Here is a 20,935-nt window from a genome sequence, read left to right on the forward strand (position 1 = left end):
AAGGGAAAAAAAACTGTATCCAGAGCAGAACAAACTGTTTGAAGCTAGTGTATTGGAAAAAGAATAAATATGAAGTGGCATGCGAGTATTATCTGTATGATTATATTGGTTTAAGGCTGGGGAGCAGAGCAAGTTCCAAACAACCTGTGGATCTTGCTCTGCTCCCCAGCTTTAAACCGGATCAGTGAACAGTCTGGCAGTAATGCTGGAAAGCAAGAGCTCCCATACTGACAGGTGATATTAGGAAGTGTGGCATTTGCTCTGGATAGTGTTCTTTTCTAAGCACTGGTCTGAGGTCTATAAATTTGCCTTTTACCCAACGATCAGAAACAGGTTGAAGGGAATCTTGGGACCTGTAGTCCAGTAACGGAGAAGGAAGTAAAGACGCTGCCGGACAAATCCTTTTTCAGGCATCTGCTTAAAAGAGCTTAAAAGGCAGCTTCTGTGTGATGACATCACAGGTCCTTACATTTTCTAATTTTCTCTCCGAAGATGGTTATTACAAAATGTTCTAAACAATGGATGGGCATAAGCGCTATATAACAAAACTGAATAATTCCAGAGTTGGGCTTTCAGTTCTGAAATTAGTTTTGTAGCATGTTTAATGTTTTGTGAAGTGAAATTTCCCATTCAGAATAAAATTTATTTAAAAAGCAACTTCCAGTTGTGCTTGAAAATAATTAGCTTGTTTATTCTTTTCACCTCTTTTAGGCTAGTGTTCTGGCTTCAAGTTCATCTGCTACCGCAACGCTTTCCCTGGCAAATTCGGATGTCTCCCTACTGAACTATCAGTCAGCGCTTTACCCACCATCTGCAGCTCCAGTGACTGGTGTCACACAGCAAGGTGTCTCTCTACAGCCTGGAGCAACTCAGCTCTGCACCCAGCCAGATCCATTCCAGCAGACGTTTATTGTTTGTCCTCCAGCATTTCAAGGTAACATGTTTAATAGTTATTGGGCTCCCAACTACAGAACACTCAAGTGTGTACTGTCTGGTACTTTAGTGAAAGGTTTGTTGCTTCAGTTTCATGGACAGTCACACCTAAAACTCTTGAGTGTGTATAGTTGGCCATACACTAGTATTTTATTTGAAAATGTTTTTCAGAACATTTAAAAAAAATAGGAGGCAAACTTTTTTTAAATGAATTTCTAACGGTGTATGTGGTTATCCTTTGGTTAATTCCATTCATACCAAAATTGAGGCTCAATGCACACTAGCATTTTATTTTTATAAGCTCCAAAAATGCTAGAAAAAAGCTGGATGAAAAATGCTGACAGTGTTTTTTGTGCTGGCTTGTAGTAGCATTTTCGAAGTTTAGGTGCGTTAGTATTATTTTACAGTACGTGAAGGGGGGGGGGAAAAAGCTTAGTCTTCTTTACTGCTGGAAAAACCCTCCAAAACCAATGTTTATCGTACATCATGGGACACAGTGCACCATAGTAATCACTATGTGGGTATATAGGCACCTTCAGGTGATAGACACTGGTATACCCAATACAGGAAGTTCACTCCGTATATAACTCCTCCTCCTACCCAGGAGTACCTCAGTTTTGCCAGTGTCTAAGGTGTTAGTCATGAGTGAACATGTGCTCTGAAGAGCTCCACTGGATGGATTCTTACTGGATTTAAACAGTCTCCATAGACTGGATCCATCTAAAGTGCCACTGCGGCCAAGGTGGATGGTACCCGGGCCTCGTATATGAAGAAAAAGGTTTTGCCTGTAACGCCTCTTTGCGGGGCTGGACCCTGGGACTCAGGACTTTCTGGTCATGCCTACATTACCTAAAGTTTTTCCTGGTGGGGTGCTAATATAGGTCCAAGGGAGTGGAACCCTTACAAAGGGACCCGGTCCTTAAAGGTTTGCTAAACTCAGCCCACGGTGATAGGTTAAGTTTTGGATCTGTCTGTTACAGCAGTATCCTGCAGCAAGGATAAGGTAAGGGAAGAGGCCTAGGAACTGTAAAAAGTCTACCTATGGTTTTTCTCCCATGAGTATGATGTTGTATGCCTTAAAGTCTCCACTAGAGGCAGTAAATGCACATACCTTGGTACGTTGCTTCTCGGTCAGCTCAGTGTCCAGCTAAAACAGCGTGTGCGTGATCTGAGCAGCCGGGGGGGTTCTTAATTGAGCAAGGTTTGTCATGTTCCTCTCCCCTCTGAGGGAACTAAGGGGGTGGGGGTACAGCAGCAGTTTGTAACAGATGATGGCATGAATAGCAGCTCCTGCTAAACAAAGGCAGCCCTATAAAGGCTATGCGTGGTCCAGGAGCCAGCCTACTGCTGCTGACTAAGCGCTCCCCGAACCACCCCCCCCTAAGGTGGCAGCTTCCCTGTGTTGTTACTTATAGCCTTTTTTTATGGATAACGGAGTTTCCCCACATAAGCCATGTCGGTGCCTGCCATGTAAAGAGCTATACTTGTGCCCCAGCCCTGTAAATACTTGATTTCCGATCCTGCAGACGATTGCAGATTCCGTCCGCGCAAACACTACTGTTCATTTGAAATTGGGGGGGTTGTCAGTGGCAAAGGGGCGTGGCTTAAGGCACTGGCGCTGGGGGCGCTGAGCAGGCTTGCACCTGAGGCTTTTTAAACACGCGCACTCACACACTCACTCACTCTCACACACTCACTCTCACACACTCACTCACTCTCACACACTCACTCACTCTCACACTCACTCTCACACTCACTCTCACACTCACTCTCACACTCACTCTCACACTCACTCTCACACTCACTCTCACACTCACTCTCACACTCACTCTCACACTCACTCTCACACTCACTCTCACACTCACTCTCACACTCACTCTCACTCACTCTCACTCACTCACTCTCACACTCACTCTCACACTCACACTCACTCTCACACTCACACTCACTCTCACTCACACTCACTCTCACACTCACTCTCACTCTCACACTCACTCTCACTCTCACACTCACACTCACTCTCACACTCACACTCACTCTCACACTCACACTCACTCTCACACTCACTCACTCACTCTCAGAAGATCTCTATCGGAGCAACTGAAGAGCGGAAGTCTGACACACAGGAGCGCTGGGGCACGTAAGGGATGCATACAGGCATTTTCAGTACAGGAAATACATTGTTACTCAGCACTAAGCTGAACTTTATAGTGGCATTGTATGCTAGACTATTACTCAGCAAGTAGTGCATTTAAAACTTGGTGCCTCTGCTTTTGTGCTTAGCACTATGGTTTCCAAAAAAGATAAAGGTACCAAAAATTCCACCCCCAGGCACTGGGAACGCCAGTTGTGCCTCTACACTGCCATCCTCTTGAAATACCAGATATGGCAAGCCAGGGTGAGTCATTGGAACCAATTGGTCGTGCAACTGCTTCTCACATTTCAGCCCCTGTATACGTGACCGAAGATGCATTTTCCTCCGCCCTGCAGGGCCTAGAAGGAAGATTAGCGGCTTTAATCGCATCCTCCATCCAAAAGGATAGGAAGCATGTTAGACCCCCCTCCCCCACCTTAAACCCTTTTCCAAGGGAACAGTGGGTACAGAACAAGGTTACCCTCAGGTGATCAGGAGGAAAAACAAATTACTCCTCTGCGGAGGAAACAACGGTAGATGAACCTTTTCAGCCTCACAATCTGAGAAATTGCTGGTACAATCGCTTACGGAGATGGTTCATTCCACTTTCATGCTACCCCTAATTGAGTCTGCTGAAAGTTTGGTTTCTTCCTTGGGCTCCTTAAAACCTCCACAGCCTTTTCATGTGCTTCCTGAGCATGCATTACTAGAAAAGCTTATGCTGAATGGGATCACCTGGATAAGCATTTTCTCCCTGCAAAGAGATTCTCAATTCTCTCTTCCATGGAGGAGAAATTCACCAAAAGATGGAATGTACCAGCAGTTGATGCTGCGATTTCCAGTGTGAATAAGTCTAACATGTCCAGTAGACTATGCACAAATGCTTAAGGATCCAACAGCTAAAAGGTTGAAATTCCTGTTAAAATCCTTTTTCCTTGGCAGGTGCCGTTACTCAACCTGCAGTCGCTGCAATAGGCATCGGTCAGTCCCTAAAGGACCAGTTTAGACAGGCTCTTAAGGAGATTCCTGCACAACCAAACTACCAAAAGCATTGTTTTGCCATAGACGCCATCAAAGATTCTATTCACCAGGCGTCCTGCCTTATGCTAGTACACATGCGTAGGATCTTGTGGTTAAAAAATTGGTCAGCTGAAGCACCATACAAAAAGCTCCTGACTTCCTTTTCATGGGGATCGGCTATTTGGGTATGATTTGGACAAATACAGCCAAATGATTTCTAGTGGGGAAAGTACTCTTTCCAGTCAAAAAGTATAAACGCCCTTCATTTAAGCTGAATTTTTCTCCTGCGCCAGGGGCATCCACCTCTAGTCAGTGGCAATGGCCTCCACCATCAGACTCTAGAGGAAAACCTCAGGGTCAGGCCCAGGCACAAAAGAAGGCCTGGGGCCACAAACCTGCTAAAGCCTCATTATGAAGGGGCACCCCCCACGTAATGTGTGCCTTCTGCAATACTCAGAAGCCTGGCAAGAGGAAATTCAGGACAGATGGGTCATCTCCACAGTATCCATAGGACAAACTCAAATTTCGGGAGTTTCCAAAGTCTCGTTTTCTGAGGTCAAACATTCCCAAAAGATCCAGGCAAAATGCAATCAGTTTCGGGCACTAGACCGATTACTGGCTCAGGGGGTGATCATACAAATCCCCCACAGAAGAGCAAGGTTTGGGGTTTTATTCAAACCCATTCTAGATCTAAAAAATTTAAATCGGTTCCTGAAGATCCACTCATTTCGTGTGGAGTCAATCAGGTCAGTGGTTTCTATCCTACGAGGAGGAGAACTTCTGGCGTATGCATATCTGCATATCCCTATACTTCCCGCGCACCAAAGGTTTCTACGGTTCGAGGTAGAACAGCATTTTCAGTTTGTAGCCTTGCCCTTCAGGCTAGCTACAGCACCCTGGGTGTTCCCCAAAGTGCTGGGCTCACCTCTAGCCAGGTTAAGGGCACAGGGCATAACAGTCTTGGCGTACCTAGGCAATATTGCTAATAGACCAGTCGTCGCTTGTTTTGGGCAAAGTGTACGCATTACAACCAGTTGCCTGGAAAGTCTGGGTTGGATTCTCAACCTAGAGAAGTCTTCCTTAAAACTTCTAAAAAGGCTGGAGTATTTGGGTCTGATCATAGACATAGCCCAGAAAAAGGTGTTCTTGCCTCAGGTAAAAAATCAATTCCATAAGAGAGCTGGTGCGGATGGTCAGGTCGAAAGGGAATCCCTCCATTCGTCTTTGAGGTTGTTAGGAAAGATGGTGGCTTCATTCAAAGTGGCTCCCTGTGCCCAGTTCCATTCAAGACTGTTGCAAAGCGGTATCCTGTCTGCTTGGAACAAAACGATTCAAGCTTTAGATTTGCCAATACGGCTGTCCCCAAGGGTTTCCAACCGCTTGGCTATTGAAACCCACAGTCTGAAGAAACTGGCTTTCCGGGTCCGTTATCTCCACCTTGATTAATGCAAGGAAGCCAGCTTCCAGAACTATATGGAGTCTGGAGGGCTTATGTTTCCTGGTGTGAATCCAAGGGTTGGCACCCTCGGAGATATTTCATAGGCAGAATTCTTGCCTTTCTACAATTAAGGGTAGAGATGAAGTTGGCCTTGAGTACAATTAAGGGCCAAGTTTCAGCTTTATCGGTCTTATTTCAACGACCGCTTGCTACACATTCTTTATTCCGCGGTTTTATTCAAGGGATGATGCGGATTAATCCACCAGTTAAATCACCTTTGAGCCCTTGGGACTTGAACTTAGATTTGTCAGAGTTACAAAAACAGCCATTTGAACCGATACAGCATATTCCCGTAGTCCTTCTGACAAGGAAGTTGGTGTTCTTGGTTGCTATATCCTCAGCAAGGAGGGTCTGGAATTGGCTGCTCTTTCTTGTAAAGAGCCATACTTGATTATTCATGAGGATGGAGTGGTGTTGCGCCCTCGTCCAGGTTTTTTCCAAAAGTGATCTCAGGTTTTCACCTGAACCAAGATATTGTCCTGCCATCGTTTTTTCAAAAACCATGTTCCAGGGAAGAGAAGTCACTACATTGTCTCGATGTGGTGAGAGCGGTCAAAGTCCATTTATTTAACCACTTGCCACCCGCCCTATAACAAATAGACGGTGGCAAAGTGGTTGCATAATCCTGACCGGACGTCATATGACGTGATCAGGATTATGAGCCTCTGCGCGCCCCCAGGGGCGCGCATCGCGGCGATCGTTGTTGCGGGGTGTCAGTCTGACACCCGGCAACTACGATCTCGGTAAAGAGTCTCCGACGGAGACTCTTTACCACGTGATCAGCCGTGTCCAATCACGGCTGATCACAGTGTAAATAGGAAAAGCCGGTGATCGGCTTTTCCTCACTCGCGTCTGTCAGACGTGAGTAGAGGAGAGCCGATCGGCTGCTCCTCTGACAGGGGGGGTCTGTGCTGATCGATTATCAGCACAGCCCCCCCGAGGATGCCCACACTGGACCACCAGGGATGCCCAGGACAAGGTATGCCACCCTAGACCACCAGAGATTCCAGTCAGTGCCACAATGGATGCCAATCAGTGGCCATAATGGATGCCAATCAGTGCCCACAATGGGCATCACTGATTGGCATGCATTATTGATTGGCACTGATTGGCATCCATTAGGCGGCATTGTATTATAATATATTGTACTATCAGTTCCCATCTGTGCCGCCTATCAGTGCCCATCTGTGCCGCCTATCAGTGCCCATCTGTGCCGCCTATCAGTGCCCATCTGTGCCGCCTATCAGTGCCCATCTGTGCCGCCTATCAGTGCCCATCTGTGCCGCCCTGTGCCGCCTATCAGTGCCCATCTGTGCCGCCTATCAGTGCCCATCTGTGCCGCCTATCAGTGCCCATCCATGCCAATCCGTGCCACCTATCAGTGCCCATCCATGCCAATCCGTGCCACCTATCAGTGCCCATCCATGCCAATCCGTGCCACCTATCAGTGCCCATCAGTGCCGCCAATCCGTGCCACCTATCAGTGCCCATCAGTGCCGCCAATCCATGCCACCTATCAGTACCACATATCGGTGTCCATCAATGCCACCTCATCAGTGCCACTTCATTGGTGCCACCTCATCGGTGCCCATCAGTGCCGCCTTATCATTGCCCATCATTGCCCATCAGTGTCCATCAGTGAAGAAGAAAACTTATTTGCAAAGTTTTGAAAGTTTTGAAAACATTTTTTTTCAAAATTTCGGTATTTTTTTATTTGTTTAGCAAAAAATAAAAACCGCAGAGGTGATCAAATACCACCAAAAGAAAGCTCTATTTGTGGGGAAAAAAATGATAAAAATTTAATTTGGGCACAGTGTAGCATGACCGCGCAATTGTCATTCAAAGTGCGACAGCGCTGAAAGCTCAAAATTGGTCTGGGCAGCAAGGTGTTTAAGTGCCTGGTATTGAAGTGGTTAAAGGTGACTGCTCAGATCCGGAAAACTGATGTCTTCTTTGTAGTGCCAGAGGGTCCTAAGAAAGGACAGGCAGCATCGAAATCCACTGTCTCTAAGTGGATTTGGCAAGTTCTAATTCAGATTTGATTGTTTGAATGATTGAATGGGTAAAATTCCACCTTTTCAAGTCAAAGCGCACTCTACCAGCTCGGTTAGTGCTGCATGGGCAGTGCGTCACCAGGCCTCCATGGCTGAGATCTGTAAGGCCGCAACTTGGTCTTCAGTACCTACATTCACCAAGTTTTATCAGGTGTATGTAAGGCATGAAGATATCTCCTTTGAGTGCAGTGTGCTGCAGGCAGTAGTATAAGTCCTCAAGTCTGGGGGTGCCCTACGGGTTGTCTCTCCCTCCTCTCAATTAGCATTGCTATGTGACATCCCACATAGTGATTACTATGGTGCTCTGTGTCCCATGATGTACGACAAAGGAAATCGCATTTTTCTAACAGCTTACCTGTAAAATACTTTTTTCTTGGAGTACATCATGGGACACACATGTTCCTCCCCTCTTTTTGGGGTTTAATTATATTGCTTTGTTACGAAAATTGAGGTACTCCTGGTAGGAGGGGTTATACAGGGAGTGAACTTCTTGTATTGGGTATACCAGTGTCCATCACCTGAAGATGCCGATATACCCACATAGTGATTACTATGGCGCTCTGTGTCCCATGATGTGCTCCAAGAAAAGGATTTTACAGGTAAGCTGTTAGAAAAATCCTATATTTTTTCTGCTCCTAGATGCTGAAGCTCAAAAAACGCTAACAGCCTAAAGTTTGCATGGACACACAGGATAACACTAGCTTCTAGGAGCAGAAAAATGCTAATAGCGTCTAGAAGCCTAAAAAAGCTAGTGTGCGTGGAGCCTAAATGTTAAAAGCTAATTCAATTTTAAAATCTTTTTAAACCTTTTGTCAAGTGGGATTTTTCATACAAAGGTTCACAAGAAAATTTACCAGTGTATGGCCAGCCAGCTTTATTCTTAGCACCTACAAGGGACATGTCTGCTTGTGGCTTCAGGAAATTCCCATAGGGCGATGTTATTAGGATTAATACATAGGAGCATACAAAGGCAAACATAATTGCATATAAACGTACTTGCTTCCATGTTTTGTTTCTTTGTGAGGCTATTTTCTTCTTTGATAAAAGGGCTGTTACAATTTTTCTGAATGTGAAGCCTAGGTTCTTCCAACTAACTTGTGCAACTTCAGATAGTTTTCAAGTCATGTCGTTTAAAATATTAAGTGTATTTTTTTTTAAGCTGCTGGCCTTCAAGCAACTGCCAAGCATTCCGGCTTTCCTGTTCGCATGGACAGTAGCGTACCTATTGTGCCACAAGCTCCTGCTGCTCAACCTCTCCAGATCCAATCGGGAGTCCTGACACAGGTAATTTAACATCTGTGTGGCTTGATTTAAATGCCTCATTACCGCTATATTTAGGTAGTATCGCTTCATGACATGTTTCCTAACAAGCATTAGCTCATATATTGCTAGGTGAATATTGTGTAAAAACCCGACGCTCACAATATTGACTGCCTTATGCTTCCATTCATATGTGCTTAAAGTGAACCTGTGCTTTGCCCATGCTGGCAACAAACTCCCACTTAAAGTACATCATTTTATTTCTATACAGCATTTCATGTTTACTTGGCAAAAAAAAAAAAAGCAAGCATTGACCTGTGTTCATCCATTGTGGAAATTAGTGTGAAAGAGCCCTAAAAGACATGATTTCCTTGTAATATGGAGATGTGTACTGTATATACTGATTTGGTTTCTAGTCTTTAGGAAGTTTAGTATGTGATTTGTAGATCTTTGATCCATCAGACATTTATTGGAACTTGTGTATTTTTTTTTTTTTTTTTCTTATGTACTGACGTTTTTTCCTTTTTAGAATGAATTTGTAAGCTGCCAGTATTTTGGATCAGCATCGGTTAGAATTCTTGGCATCCTTTTGTTTCGGATGTCCTCACTGGAAAAGTTGACTGGGCATACGTGCTTTTGCCTTGTATTTTCAGAAATGCAAATGAATGTAGCAATGAGCACTTCATTATTCCTAAAGAGAACCATTCCACTCAAGTTGTGAAATTGGTGTAGCTTTACCTCTCAAAGCCTGGCGTGTGTCCAGTTATTTTATTGTGTCTGTAATTTCTCTGTTCTAACAGAAATGTCAGTCCAGTTTTGTGCTGTAAAGGGGCCCCACAGAAGGTTGACATGTCTCCTGTCTGAGCTTGGTGCTTGATAACAGCCTAAGGCTGTTAAAGGAGGGTTAAAATGTCAGTTAATAAAACCTTTATTTTTCTTTTCATGTCATCCTGACACAGTCTAGTATGACATCCAGCCTTTAAGACAATTTTTTGATTATCAGCACTGATCAGGAGATGGGATGGGCTTACATCTTGGCTCTCAACCTGACACTTCTGCACTGACAGGTTATACAAATTCATAGTAAAAAAAAAAGTAATCCCCCAAAGTTGCACGTTCACAATGTTTTAGGAGGGGAGGTTTTGCTCATTGGGCTCCATGCACACTGAAGCTCAAAAAAGCTTTTTCTGGACGCCAGATTGCTGGCAGAAAACGCTGGTTGAAAAACATGCTTTTAACAGCGTTTATTAGCATTGGCGTTTATGGGCGTTTTCAATAAAAATACAGAGGACACTCCAAAAATCCCACAGTGCATTCTAAACTCCCACAATGCATTGAAAAAATAGAATGTCCAACACTAATACGCGTCTTTATGAGCGTTTATAAGCGTTTGAGCGGTTATCAACGTTTGTCTTTTTTGGCGGTGAAAAACGGCACTTTGAACGCAAATTTCTGGCGTTCAGAAAAAGCCCATAAACTCCACTGCTCATTAAAGCTAAAAAACATCCATGTGTGCATGGACACATAGGCTAACAGAGTGGAGTTTATGGGCTTTTAAAAAAAAAAAAACGCCCAAACTCCAATAAACTGCAGTTTATGAGCTCCAGTGTGCATGGAGCCTTAGATGCCGGTTGATGAATTTTTTATCACTGAATTGTCTAGTGGAACAGTTCAGCTTAGTTAAGTTGTCTTTATTGTATTTAGTGGGCCAAGTGGGAAGTGTAAAGAGTTAATGTATTAACGTTTTTGTGAAGTTCTGATATCAAGTCTTTAACAGTGTACAAGCTAGCAGAAATTCCAATACTGCTATTTTTATTTCAAGTTGGTCATTATATGCGAAGGGTCTCATTAACCACATTGTATAAAAGAAAAACTTGCTCATTACAGCAAGTAATGTTCCCGATTTTTTATTTTCTGCACTAGTAGAATTCCTTAGTTCTGTAATATATGCAAAGGTGTAAACCTTTTGCATTTTAAGCTCGTTACCAGAGCAAAGAGGTGAGGGGAAATCTTGCAGTGGGTACAAATGCTTGTTGACAGCTGTATAAGATGGAAGTCTCCAGTTTTTGGGGATATTTTCTCTAATTTTCCATTTGGGCTCCAATTCAAGAAATTAAGGGAAGCCTTCCTAGGGTAGTACAGAAAGCAAAAAATAACCGGATGGAATAAAAATGGCTAGAAGTACGCTGTCTGCCTCTTGTCAACTTTAGACACTATATCTAGATCAGCATTTCTCAACATTTTTCAGTCAAGGCACCCTTTAAAATCCTGTACAATCTTGAGGCATTCCATTCTTCTAACATGTAAAAACATATGTTTTGTATAAGGCAATGGTATCTACACACATGGGGTACCCAACATTGGCGGTGATTTTTTTTTTTTCTCTTGCAAAGCAACCCTACCTTTTTACACACTGGTACTGACCAGTATTCCAGTTTTTTTTCTTCCTCTCAGTCTCTCTGACCCCAGTGTTTGCCGGGAGGGGCAAATAAGGATGCATGTGCCCTTTGTGGTCCATATAAACCGATTATCGGTGGTTGTCAGGATGCAAGTGGCTGGCCTGCATGGTGCCCAAAGTTGTAATGCTGTGGAATAAAAACCTTTGGCTTGGACCAATTGCCGTGGGGGCAATTTTTAGGCATTTTGCCAATGCATCCCTGATCTAGAATAATATATTTGCCGAATTAGATTAATATATTTTCCTGGGTATGTTATCAGAATTGTTAGGTCACAAATTAATTTTAATTAGTTTGTAATTTCGCTCCCATAAGTTTTTTATTCTCTCATTTGGTACAGCTTTTGGGTTACCAGAATAAATGCTAAAGAACTCTTAAGGCCCCTTTCACACTGGGGCGGGAGCCGTGTCGGCGGTAAAAATGGCACTGCTTTACTGTTTTAGCGGTGGTACTCAGCCGCTATTGGCCCTGAACACCGCTCCAAAGATGCTGCTAGCAGGACTTTTTTTTACCGTCCTGCTAACACACCGCTCCAGTGTGAAAGCAGTGGCTGTTTCAAGTCGGTTTGCAATAGTACCTGCAAAACGACCCAGTGTGAAAGGGGTCTAAAGGAGGCTTGCCATTCTTTTTCGGCTTACCTCATGTTTAAGAGTCTGTTCCTTAGCTTTAAAATAAGTTGCCACCAGTAGTATCCAATCTGTCCCTCCTAGGTAATAATTCTCACAAAATACTCAGGGAGAAATATACTGTTATGATTTGGTCTTGGTAAAGGATTAGTACTGTAAATGCTTTCCTGACTGCTGCTAAATAAAGATATTCATTTTGAAAAGCCATTTTTGAATCCAGTTCTGTTAGCAAAACAGAAAGTGAGCTGTTTCACTGCTTCAGAATACTCTCCTCAAGTTAATTGTGCCCATATGAAAACCGATCGTGGCTTACGCACAGCCATTGATTTCAAAGTAATTCGTCTAAAAATACATCGGGCAGCTTTTGTTGGAAGAGAAAAATGCCTTGAGTAAGTGGTGTTTGAGTTTATAATGGAAACATGACCTCAGAACTAACTCCTGGAAACTGAATGCAGGGCTATGAATCAGCCACACAGGATGCGAATAGGCATTTATACTGGAGTACAGTAACAATGCAGGTGGAAGAGATTTGTGAAGTTCGTTTGTTTTTTTTTTTTGTCCTTTCATTTCAGCCTATTGACTCAGCGGTAGTAAACCTGCAAAGCAAAAGGCATTATGAGCTAGTATGCACCGCATACTAGCTCATTATGAAATACTTACCTTAGAACGAGGGAGCTGACATGCTCCCTCTGCGTTTCTTCCGGGTATCACGGCTGTCACTCCCACGCATGCGTGCGGGAGATTTCATTCCGGCCGGCCACTGCCGGATTTTCAGGCCGAGAATCCCCTTGTGCACATGCGCCGCTGCAGTCAGCGGCGCATACCGAGGGGGAATATCTCCTAAACCGTACAGGTTTAGGAGATATTTTTTTTACCTACAGGTAAGCCTTATTATAGGCTTTCCTGTAGGTAAAAGTTAAAAAATCGAGTATACAACCACTTTGACTAGAAGAATAACTTTTTTTTTTTTTTTTTTTTCTTTTTTTCTTCTTCTTGGTGCTCAACTTGTATTTTTGCTGTAATGTAACAGTAGCCAGTAACCTATAATTCAAAAAGTAAAAACATTAAAGTTTTTAAAAAAAAATTATGCCGTGCTCGATTTAAAACGCATCATGGCTAGCCAAACGACTGGAAAGCGTAACAATCCAATTCTTTTACATTTAGAAATGTATACCCATTTTTTGTTTCCTGTTGCTAGGCAGATTTGCCTGTTGGCTACTTAGATTTAGCAATGTTTACACCAGATCACAGATCTTAGTCGCCAAACTTCTCACCCCCTTGTAATATCTACTATTTCAGATGGGCATATTTGCTGTGAGCGAGCTTTTGTTTTTAGACCTCATGCACACTGGACATTTATAATACCATTATAAAAATGCCAAACAAAGGATTCGCCCTGGGACTTTGAATGAAGTGGGTACTGTTTCCACCAGTAAACATAAAAGTAGTAAATAGTATATGGTTTATTCAAATGCAATTGTTTACATGGATAAATAACACCAACGGTTGCCAATTAAAAAAATATATAAACAAGGAGTATTGGTACATAAATGTAGAAGTAGTACATGGTACACGGGTATCATACTACCCGACTAGTTTTGTGAGATCCAGCTCACTCTTCAGGGGGGGATGTGTGTAACAATGTACCTAGGATGAACAAAAATATATATGTTTGGCAATATAGCACAGTATTAGTTATAAAGGCACAGGGCAGGAGGGGTTGTAGGCCCCCCCATACTTACCACTGAGCTTGGCCATGGCTCCAGGTGTGCGGCCTCGAGACGGCGGGAGCAGATGCCTCCCCAGGGAGCTGAGGGGGCAGGATCAATGGGACCCCACCCAGGGCCAAACGGAGAGCAGGCATGGCAAAGGTGTAGTGATGTATCCCTAGGGTCCTCGTTGGTCGATAAAAAGTATAGGCTGTGAACTTAAGTATGTTTGTCAGGCATCTAAAGTAGTAGAGTAAAATCAATAGATATTGGTATAAAGATATGTATGCATGAAGGAGAGGCCTGAGCCAAAGGTTGTAGGGCCATGAAGGTGGTAAGAAACCTAGGACAACAGAGGGGTACTACCAGGTGACAAAGTGGACAAAGAAAGAGGGGAAAGGGGTGAACTACAATTGTGTGGGTAGTGATGTATGTTTATGTTTATCAATAAGACCCCATATCTCACCTCTAGGCTGGGAAGAATAAAATAAAAAATAAAAAAAACGATCCTGGTTTCCTAGCCAAACAGGCGCCGTTAATTTGAATACAGAGGCCGGGCGTGACGTCATAACATCGCGCCTGGCCTCCGAACGATCATGGAGACTTCGGGGACGATCTGGTCCGCCGGAAATCTCTGGCAACTTGCGGGGGCCGGCGGATCCTGTGACCGACTCACCGATGGAAGCTGAGAGTCGGTACAAGCATCGGAGGGAGGGGGGGCATCACCTCCTGCCGCCCGTAAGAACGATCAAGCGGCGGAACAGCCGCTATGATCATTCTTATGGTGCAAGGGATCGCCGGCTGAAAACGCCGATATCTGAATGATGTCTGTGGCCCATGACGTCAATAGACGTAGTATGGGCGCCAAGTGGTTAACCACTTAAGGACCAGGCCTCTTTTTCAGATTTGGCGTTTACAGTTTTTTTTTGCTAGAAAATTACTTAGAACCCCCAAACATTATATTTTGTTTTTTTTCTAACACCCTAGAGAATAAAATGGCGGTCATTGCAATACTTATTTCACACCGTATTTGCGCAGCGATCTTACAAGCGCACTTTTTTGGGAAAAAAAATCACTTTTTTGAATAAAAAAAATAAAACCGTAAAATTAGCCCAATTTTTTTTATATTGTGAAAGATGTTACGCCGAGTAAATTGATACCCAACATGGCATGCTTCAAAATTGCGCCAGCTCGTGGAATGGCGTCAAACTTTTACCCTCAAAAATCTCCAGAAGCGACATTTAAAAAAAATCTACAGATTGCATGTTTTGAGTTGCAGAGGAGGTCTAGGGCTACAATTATTGCTCTCGCTCTACCGATCGCGGCGATACCTCACATGCATGGTTTGCCCGCCGTTTTCATATGCGGGCGCTACTCACGTATGTGTTTGCTTCTGTGCGCGGGTTCGTCGGGACGGGGGGGTTTAAAATTGTTTTTTTCTTATTTTACTTGATTTTATTTTTACACTTTAAAAAAAATTCACAAAATAATGTAAACATCCCTTGTAATAGAAAAAAGCATGGCAGGTCCTCTTAAATATGAGATCTGGGGTCAAAAAGACCTCAGATCTCATATTTGGACTTAAATGCAATTAAAAACAAAACAAAACAAAAAAGTCATTTAAAAAAAAAAACATTGAAAAAAATATATACCTTTTAAGAGGTATGGGCGGAAGTTATGTTTTGACGTCGCTTCCGCCCTCCTATGGTATAGAGACGAGTGGGGGCCATCTTAGCCTCACTCGTCTCCATACCCGCCGCTATCGACGGCTGCGGCAGGGGGGGTGGCACCTCTCCCGCCGCCGATAACTGTGATCTCACGGCAAACCCGCCGCGGAGACCACGGTTATCGGACACAGGCCTCCTGTAAAGAGGGATACCTCGGTTGTGGCTGCAGCTGCTGCCGTTACCGAGATATCCCTCTTCAAAAAGAGGACGTAGATTTACATGGTGGTTAAGTGATGACGCTAGATTTTAAAGTGGGGAAATTTACTATTGGGCTAATATGCTGGTGACAAAGTATTTACCCATGTGTCCGCACCCGCCCCCCCCCCCCCCCCTTTTTTTTTTTTTTTTTTTTTTTTTTTTTTTAAATATTGGGTCACATCACCCCGCGTTCAGTACCCCTTTAATTTGACAGCCCCCATACCAAGAAATGTAATGCATTTTCTATCCTCACCGGCCCTTTAACCTTTTTCTAGCTTACCAGTGTTTTTGTATATACAGTTATTTTTCTGTACTTCCACATTTGGGCAGGAACCAATTTTATTTGTGTCCATTCTTTAGCCAGCAGACACATTTTACAAAGATTAACATTAACCAAAAGTATGATCTAAGCCTGCAGTGATCAAGCCCACATTTCTATTAGTGTTTTTCTATTTCATCTCCTTCTGTATGGTTGTGTGTGTGTGACCTTGATTTGTGTGTAAGCCTGCAGGAGAGATTGATTTCCTGCTGGTTTGTGTTAATGGAGTCATCTGTAATTGCATATATTTATAGAGTCGTCCTCTGTGCATATATATGTTTGTTTGGGCTTTCTTAAGACCACAAACCTCAAATTCTGAATTTCACCCTCTTATTTCTAAGTTTGTATTTTGTTTTTGGTTTTTTCCTCTATCTGTTGTGGACTAACCAAATTAAATCACTGTAGCAAGACTGCAGTTAGGAAACTTGGATTCCCTGTGATGTGTTTTTCCTGCCATACATGACACTAGATTACATGTAGGTTGTTTAAACTAGAACTCTGGATTTAATGCTTACCTATGCTGTTTTCACAGTCTTATGGATCCATGTAATTCACTTGATACCAGCAGCAGTGTCCTATAAAGCCGCACATCGACAAATACAGAGCACATGAAATCTGCTAAATACTTGACTAAGTCTAAACCCACTGCCACCCCAATTCGCAGCTTATCCTAACTACCCTGTAAAGGAAAGAAGTTCATACTTGCCCATGCTGAGGGCACTTTGGTCCAGTCGCATTACCTCTTTAATGGCCAGCTTCAGTAAAGAGAGGCTGCCAACAGCTGCAGAGCCTGGACAATGTTACTGGACAGAATAGTTAAGTATACAGATCTTTCTTTTCACAGAGTAAATGGACTAGTGGTGGCAGTAGGTTTAGGCTTAGTATTTGACTGGAATTCCACTTTAACAATTTTTATGTGAGCACATATTCTTTAAATGGTCAGCAGGACTGTATAGCAAATGCATGCAAGTGCCTGAATTTTTATTTTTGAGTAACCTAACCAAAACCTACTGCAAATACAAACTTTGATCAAGCTTGGAACTGCCCCATACTACTTCTAACTCATTGTTGGACACTATAGTGGAACTAAAGGCACAAATTCTTACCTTTCGCCCAACCATCTGACACCCATGAGTTCCCTCGCTGGTGTCGGCATATTTTTCTACCTTCTTCCGGGTGCTGATCTTCGGCCATTTTGTTTGGCTAGCGTGGGATATAATACTCCTGCACATGTGCAGGAGTACAGTCATCCTGCCACACAACCAGTGTGCTGGAATGTAAACCAACATTCTGCAGGTGATTGCAAACAGGCAGGTAACGTGTATTATATTGCAGAAGAGATGTTGCGTGTCTCTTCTGCAAGAACATGCCTGCCTGTTACCAGTTTTTAACTTTTTCCTTCCACTTTATCTAACATAGGGAAGCCTTAGTGACCAGTAGTTAGGTGTGGGATGCAATGTCTGAAATGAATCTACCAAAGAAGTCAACCCCTTGCTATTTTTGTCTTTGAAAGATGACCAAAAGCCGTTTTATTGCCTGTAATTACATGCTTTACAGGCCTGCTGCCAACGTTGTTAACCTGCCGATTCACTGTTTAAAGAATAGACCCATATGGTACTTTTTCAAATAGATATATACTTATTTATATTTCACTTTCTAGAGTGTCTCTAGGATAAGGTTGCATTCAGAAATTGAGAATTTAAAAGGTGTTTTACTCATGGATTTTGGTAATCTGCATTTGCAGATTTTGCTGTCCTTACCTGACCCTTGATTTGCACACTGAGATTGAGATGACTGGTGTTTAATGTTCCCTGGGACTGCAGTTCAATTTGCCAGTGTAAAGTTGGGTTACATGGTTAGAGAAGTAAACAGCTGCCCTTCCAGTGTAGCGTTAGATGGTTTCTTTAGAAAAATGTACTGCCGCTTTAAGTCTTCCCACCTTCACACGGGTTTTAGCACATCAACATGGCAGCTCAGCCTTACTTTGCTGCAGTTCTGTTTTTTTGTTGATTTTTTTTTTTAAGCTTATACAGTAAAACCTTGGATTGAGAGTAACTTGGTTTGAGAGCATTTTAGCAAGACCAGCTAAATTTTAAAATAAATTTTGACTTGAAACACAAGTAGCGTTGCATCACAACTGAGTATAACAGAAGAGAGACACCTCCAAGTGTAGCAATATGTTTACATTTATTGAAGTTACAACATTTAGTTTCCATGCTGCGCTCCATGCTTTTGTGCAGGGTAGTCTTCCCGATCACGATTGCAGACTGACAGCGGTAAGAGCCAGTGGAGCAGAGGACAGTCTATGTGGACAGCTTTACCCAGGATGCCTGCATACTTAAATGTACCTCTTTTGGTCGTCAACCATGTGAGTTGCTAAATGTTGTACCTTCATTAAATTTAACCATATTGCTACACTTAGATGCCTCTTTTATACTCTGTAGCTTCTGCTGAATTTTGCTACTAATCCCCTTGTGGCGGCTGCCATTTTTGGATGGACATTTTATGGTTACACAACCTATTACATTGCTATTTATATGGACTTTAAACTGAAGGACTTATGAATAAATGGTTGTGAAACAAATCATTTGCGTTTCCGTTATTTCTTATGGGGAAATTCACATTGATATACAAGTGCTTTGGATTACAGGCATGTTTCTGGAACGAATTATGCTCACAATCCAAGTTTTTACTGTACTTTGTGCATTGTGCAATTGAAATTCCCCTGCAATAAGACTAGCAGTCAAGGTTACCACTCAACACAGCTTCATGAGTAAAAATGAAGAAAATGTTGCTGTTGCCTATAGCAACTGATCAGATGAGTCTTCATTTTTTAGATTGACGCTTGACTGTTTAATGGTAACTTGCTATGGACAGCAGTAACACTTGTTTCAAACTATTTATTATACAAGGTAGAAAGCAAAGTGTTCCACGTACCATTTCCTATGGTAATGTTAAAGTATACAGTATATACTGGTAATACACTGTTTCACTCACCTCCTAATCTACGTTTCAGGGAAGCTGTACACCACTAATGGTAACAACTCTTCATCCACACGTAGCCACCATCACGCCGCAGTATGCGGTACCATTTACCCTGAACTGCGCAGCCGGGCGGCCGGCCTTAGTTGAACAGACTGCTGCTGTACTGGTAATTTTGTTTCACTTGATTGTGTACACTAACAGTCTCTCTTTTTATTTTTATTTTATTTTTTAAATATATTTGTGTATGTTTCCCTTCCTCCTTATCGAACGTTTCAGAAGAGCATGGAAGCATGAGCTCCATTTTGTGGCTGTGTTCTTGCAACATTCTAAGCGGCTCCTTTAATGTTCTTTTTTTGTTTTTATTTCCCTTTCCAAATGATTGCTGCAGTGCTGTCTGCCTCTTATGTTTCAGCCTGGCTTTCTTTAAGGCAGCAGTTCCAATGAGGGGGCTAAATTGCATTCTTGCTTCCTATATCGTACAGCTTTTTTTCCCTTTTTATTCTTTCCAGCTTGTCTTCAAAAGATTTCCATGATGAAACAGCCCTTATTGACAGTACCTTATTTTCAGTCATTCAATGCCTATGTTGGAAACTAAAACCTGTAGATATATATTTTTTCAAGTTTTAAAACACAAACTTGAAAAGAAAATGATTTAGAAAATGAGACACAAAATGGCTTCCAAATTCTAGTACATATGGACATTTGGGATGCTATCCATTTTTTACTTATTAAAATGTACCTTTCTGTAATTTGGATTCCCTTCATAAGGAGCATAGCAAGAATAATGCTGAGATTTGATTAGTTGGCTGGTTTTAATTGTTTTGGGGTTTTTTGTTTGATCACAAATACTAAGACAAGGTTTTTTGCTGAATATCCAAGCACAGTTAATTTGAGGAGATTATCAATCTTAACTTAAGTGCCAACTTGGAAGCCCTCAAGTTTCCGATAGATCTAACCCTCCATAAAAGATATTGTGTCGTGTAGTCCACACTTCGCTTTGTCTTAACTTATTACTGATTATGGCAAATGTCTAAGTAGCTTTATTCTGGTTGACTTGGGAATTCATTTCTTTGCATGCAGAAGTGAAATCCTTGCATATGCTTGGTTTGAGATAAACCCAATGGCTTAAGAGCAGTCTCCTGCTGAGATGTACTGCATTCAAGGCCTTTCCTCTATATGGATTTCTAATCACTTCAGCAGCCCTTTAACCAACAAACCCGAAGACTTTCTGCAGCCATTAACACAATTGGTGAAATTGCTGGTTCTGTACCCTCAATGATATTGCTTTTCTACAGATGTTGAAAATTCTTTTTTGAACTTAAAGGTGAGCTCAACTTAAATTCTTGGAGAATAAAATTTTTGGATTGATCTTGGATGCAGTCTAGTTTATATATTAACCCCCCCAAAAAAAACAAAAAAAATTGTACTTTAGAGCCGGTTCACACAGCGGGCGATGCGATGCGAGGCGACACGACTCGCCTCGCATCGCTCTCGCAAGTCGCCCCCGTTCTGTACAATGGAACCGTTCTGAGAGGAGCGACTCGAGTCGCTCCGACTCAGAAAAAAGGTTCCTGTACTACTTTTGGGCGACCTCGGGGCGACTTGCATTGACTTCTATACAGAAGTCATTTGCAAGTCGCTGCTGAGGCCGCGGCAGGTCGCGGCGAGGCAAGTCGGAGTCGCCTCGCCTCGCCTGCTGTGTGAACCGGCCCTTATGAAAAATGACAACTTGATTATATTTAAAGGACTTTTTCAAAGTGATTGTGGAGGCCAGTGAGTGTGAGGTTTAACGTCACCAGATGTTTGTTTACTGGCAGCGCCTTTTTCTTTTCTTTTTTTTTTTAACAAAGTGAAATTAGGTTGTTTCTTTTGGTGCCAAAAAAAAAAAAAATTCAAAAAAAGTCCAAATCCATTGCAGTATTAGGTATGTAGTGCCATTGTTTCCAGAAATAACTGAGCTTTTTGGATTTTTCTTTCCCAGTACTGCTAAAGCTCTGTGTACTTAAAGTTCAGCAC

At 42.6% G+C, this 20,935-nt stretch overlaps 1 protein-coding gene across 10 annotated transcripts in view; it reads left to right on the forward strand.

Moving 5' to 3' along the window:
• The window catches only part of HIPK1 (homeodomain interacting protein kinase 1), a 197,348-nt gene that overhangs the window by 143,387 nt on the left and 33,026 nt on the right, over positions 1 to 20,935 (forward strand). For 6 of the 10 annotated variants that reach the window (XM_077481570.1, XM_077481572.1, XM_077481580.1 and 3 more), the window contains exons 8-10: positions 712 to 934; positions 8,799 to 8,923; positions 18,951 to 19,085. In XM_077481570.1, the coding sequence (XP_077337696.1) occupies positions 712 to 934; positions 8,799 to 8,923; positions 18,951 to 19,085 (483 nt within the window). The remainder of the gene's footprint in view (positions 1 to 711; positions 935 to 8,798; positions 8,924 to 18,950; positions 19,086 to 20,935) is intronic. The other 4 variants (XM_077481575.1, XM_077481576.1, XM_077481578.1 and 1 more) reach the window with 1 other exon arrangement.

Source organism: Lithobates pipiens, unplaced genomic scaffold (assembly GCF_037356315.1).
Source record: "Lithobates pipiens isolate NorthernLeopardFrog02 unplaced genomic scaffold, aLitPip1_a1.2 Scaffold_16, whole genome shotgun sequence".
NCBI classification, from domain to species: Eukaryota; Metazoa; Chordata; class Amphibia; order Anura; family Ranidae; genus Lithobates; species Lithobates pipiens.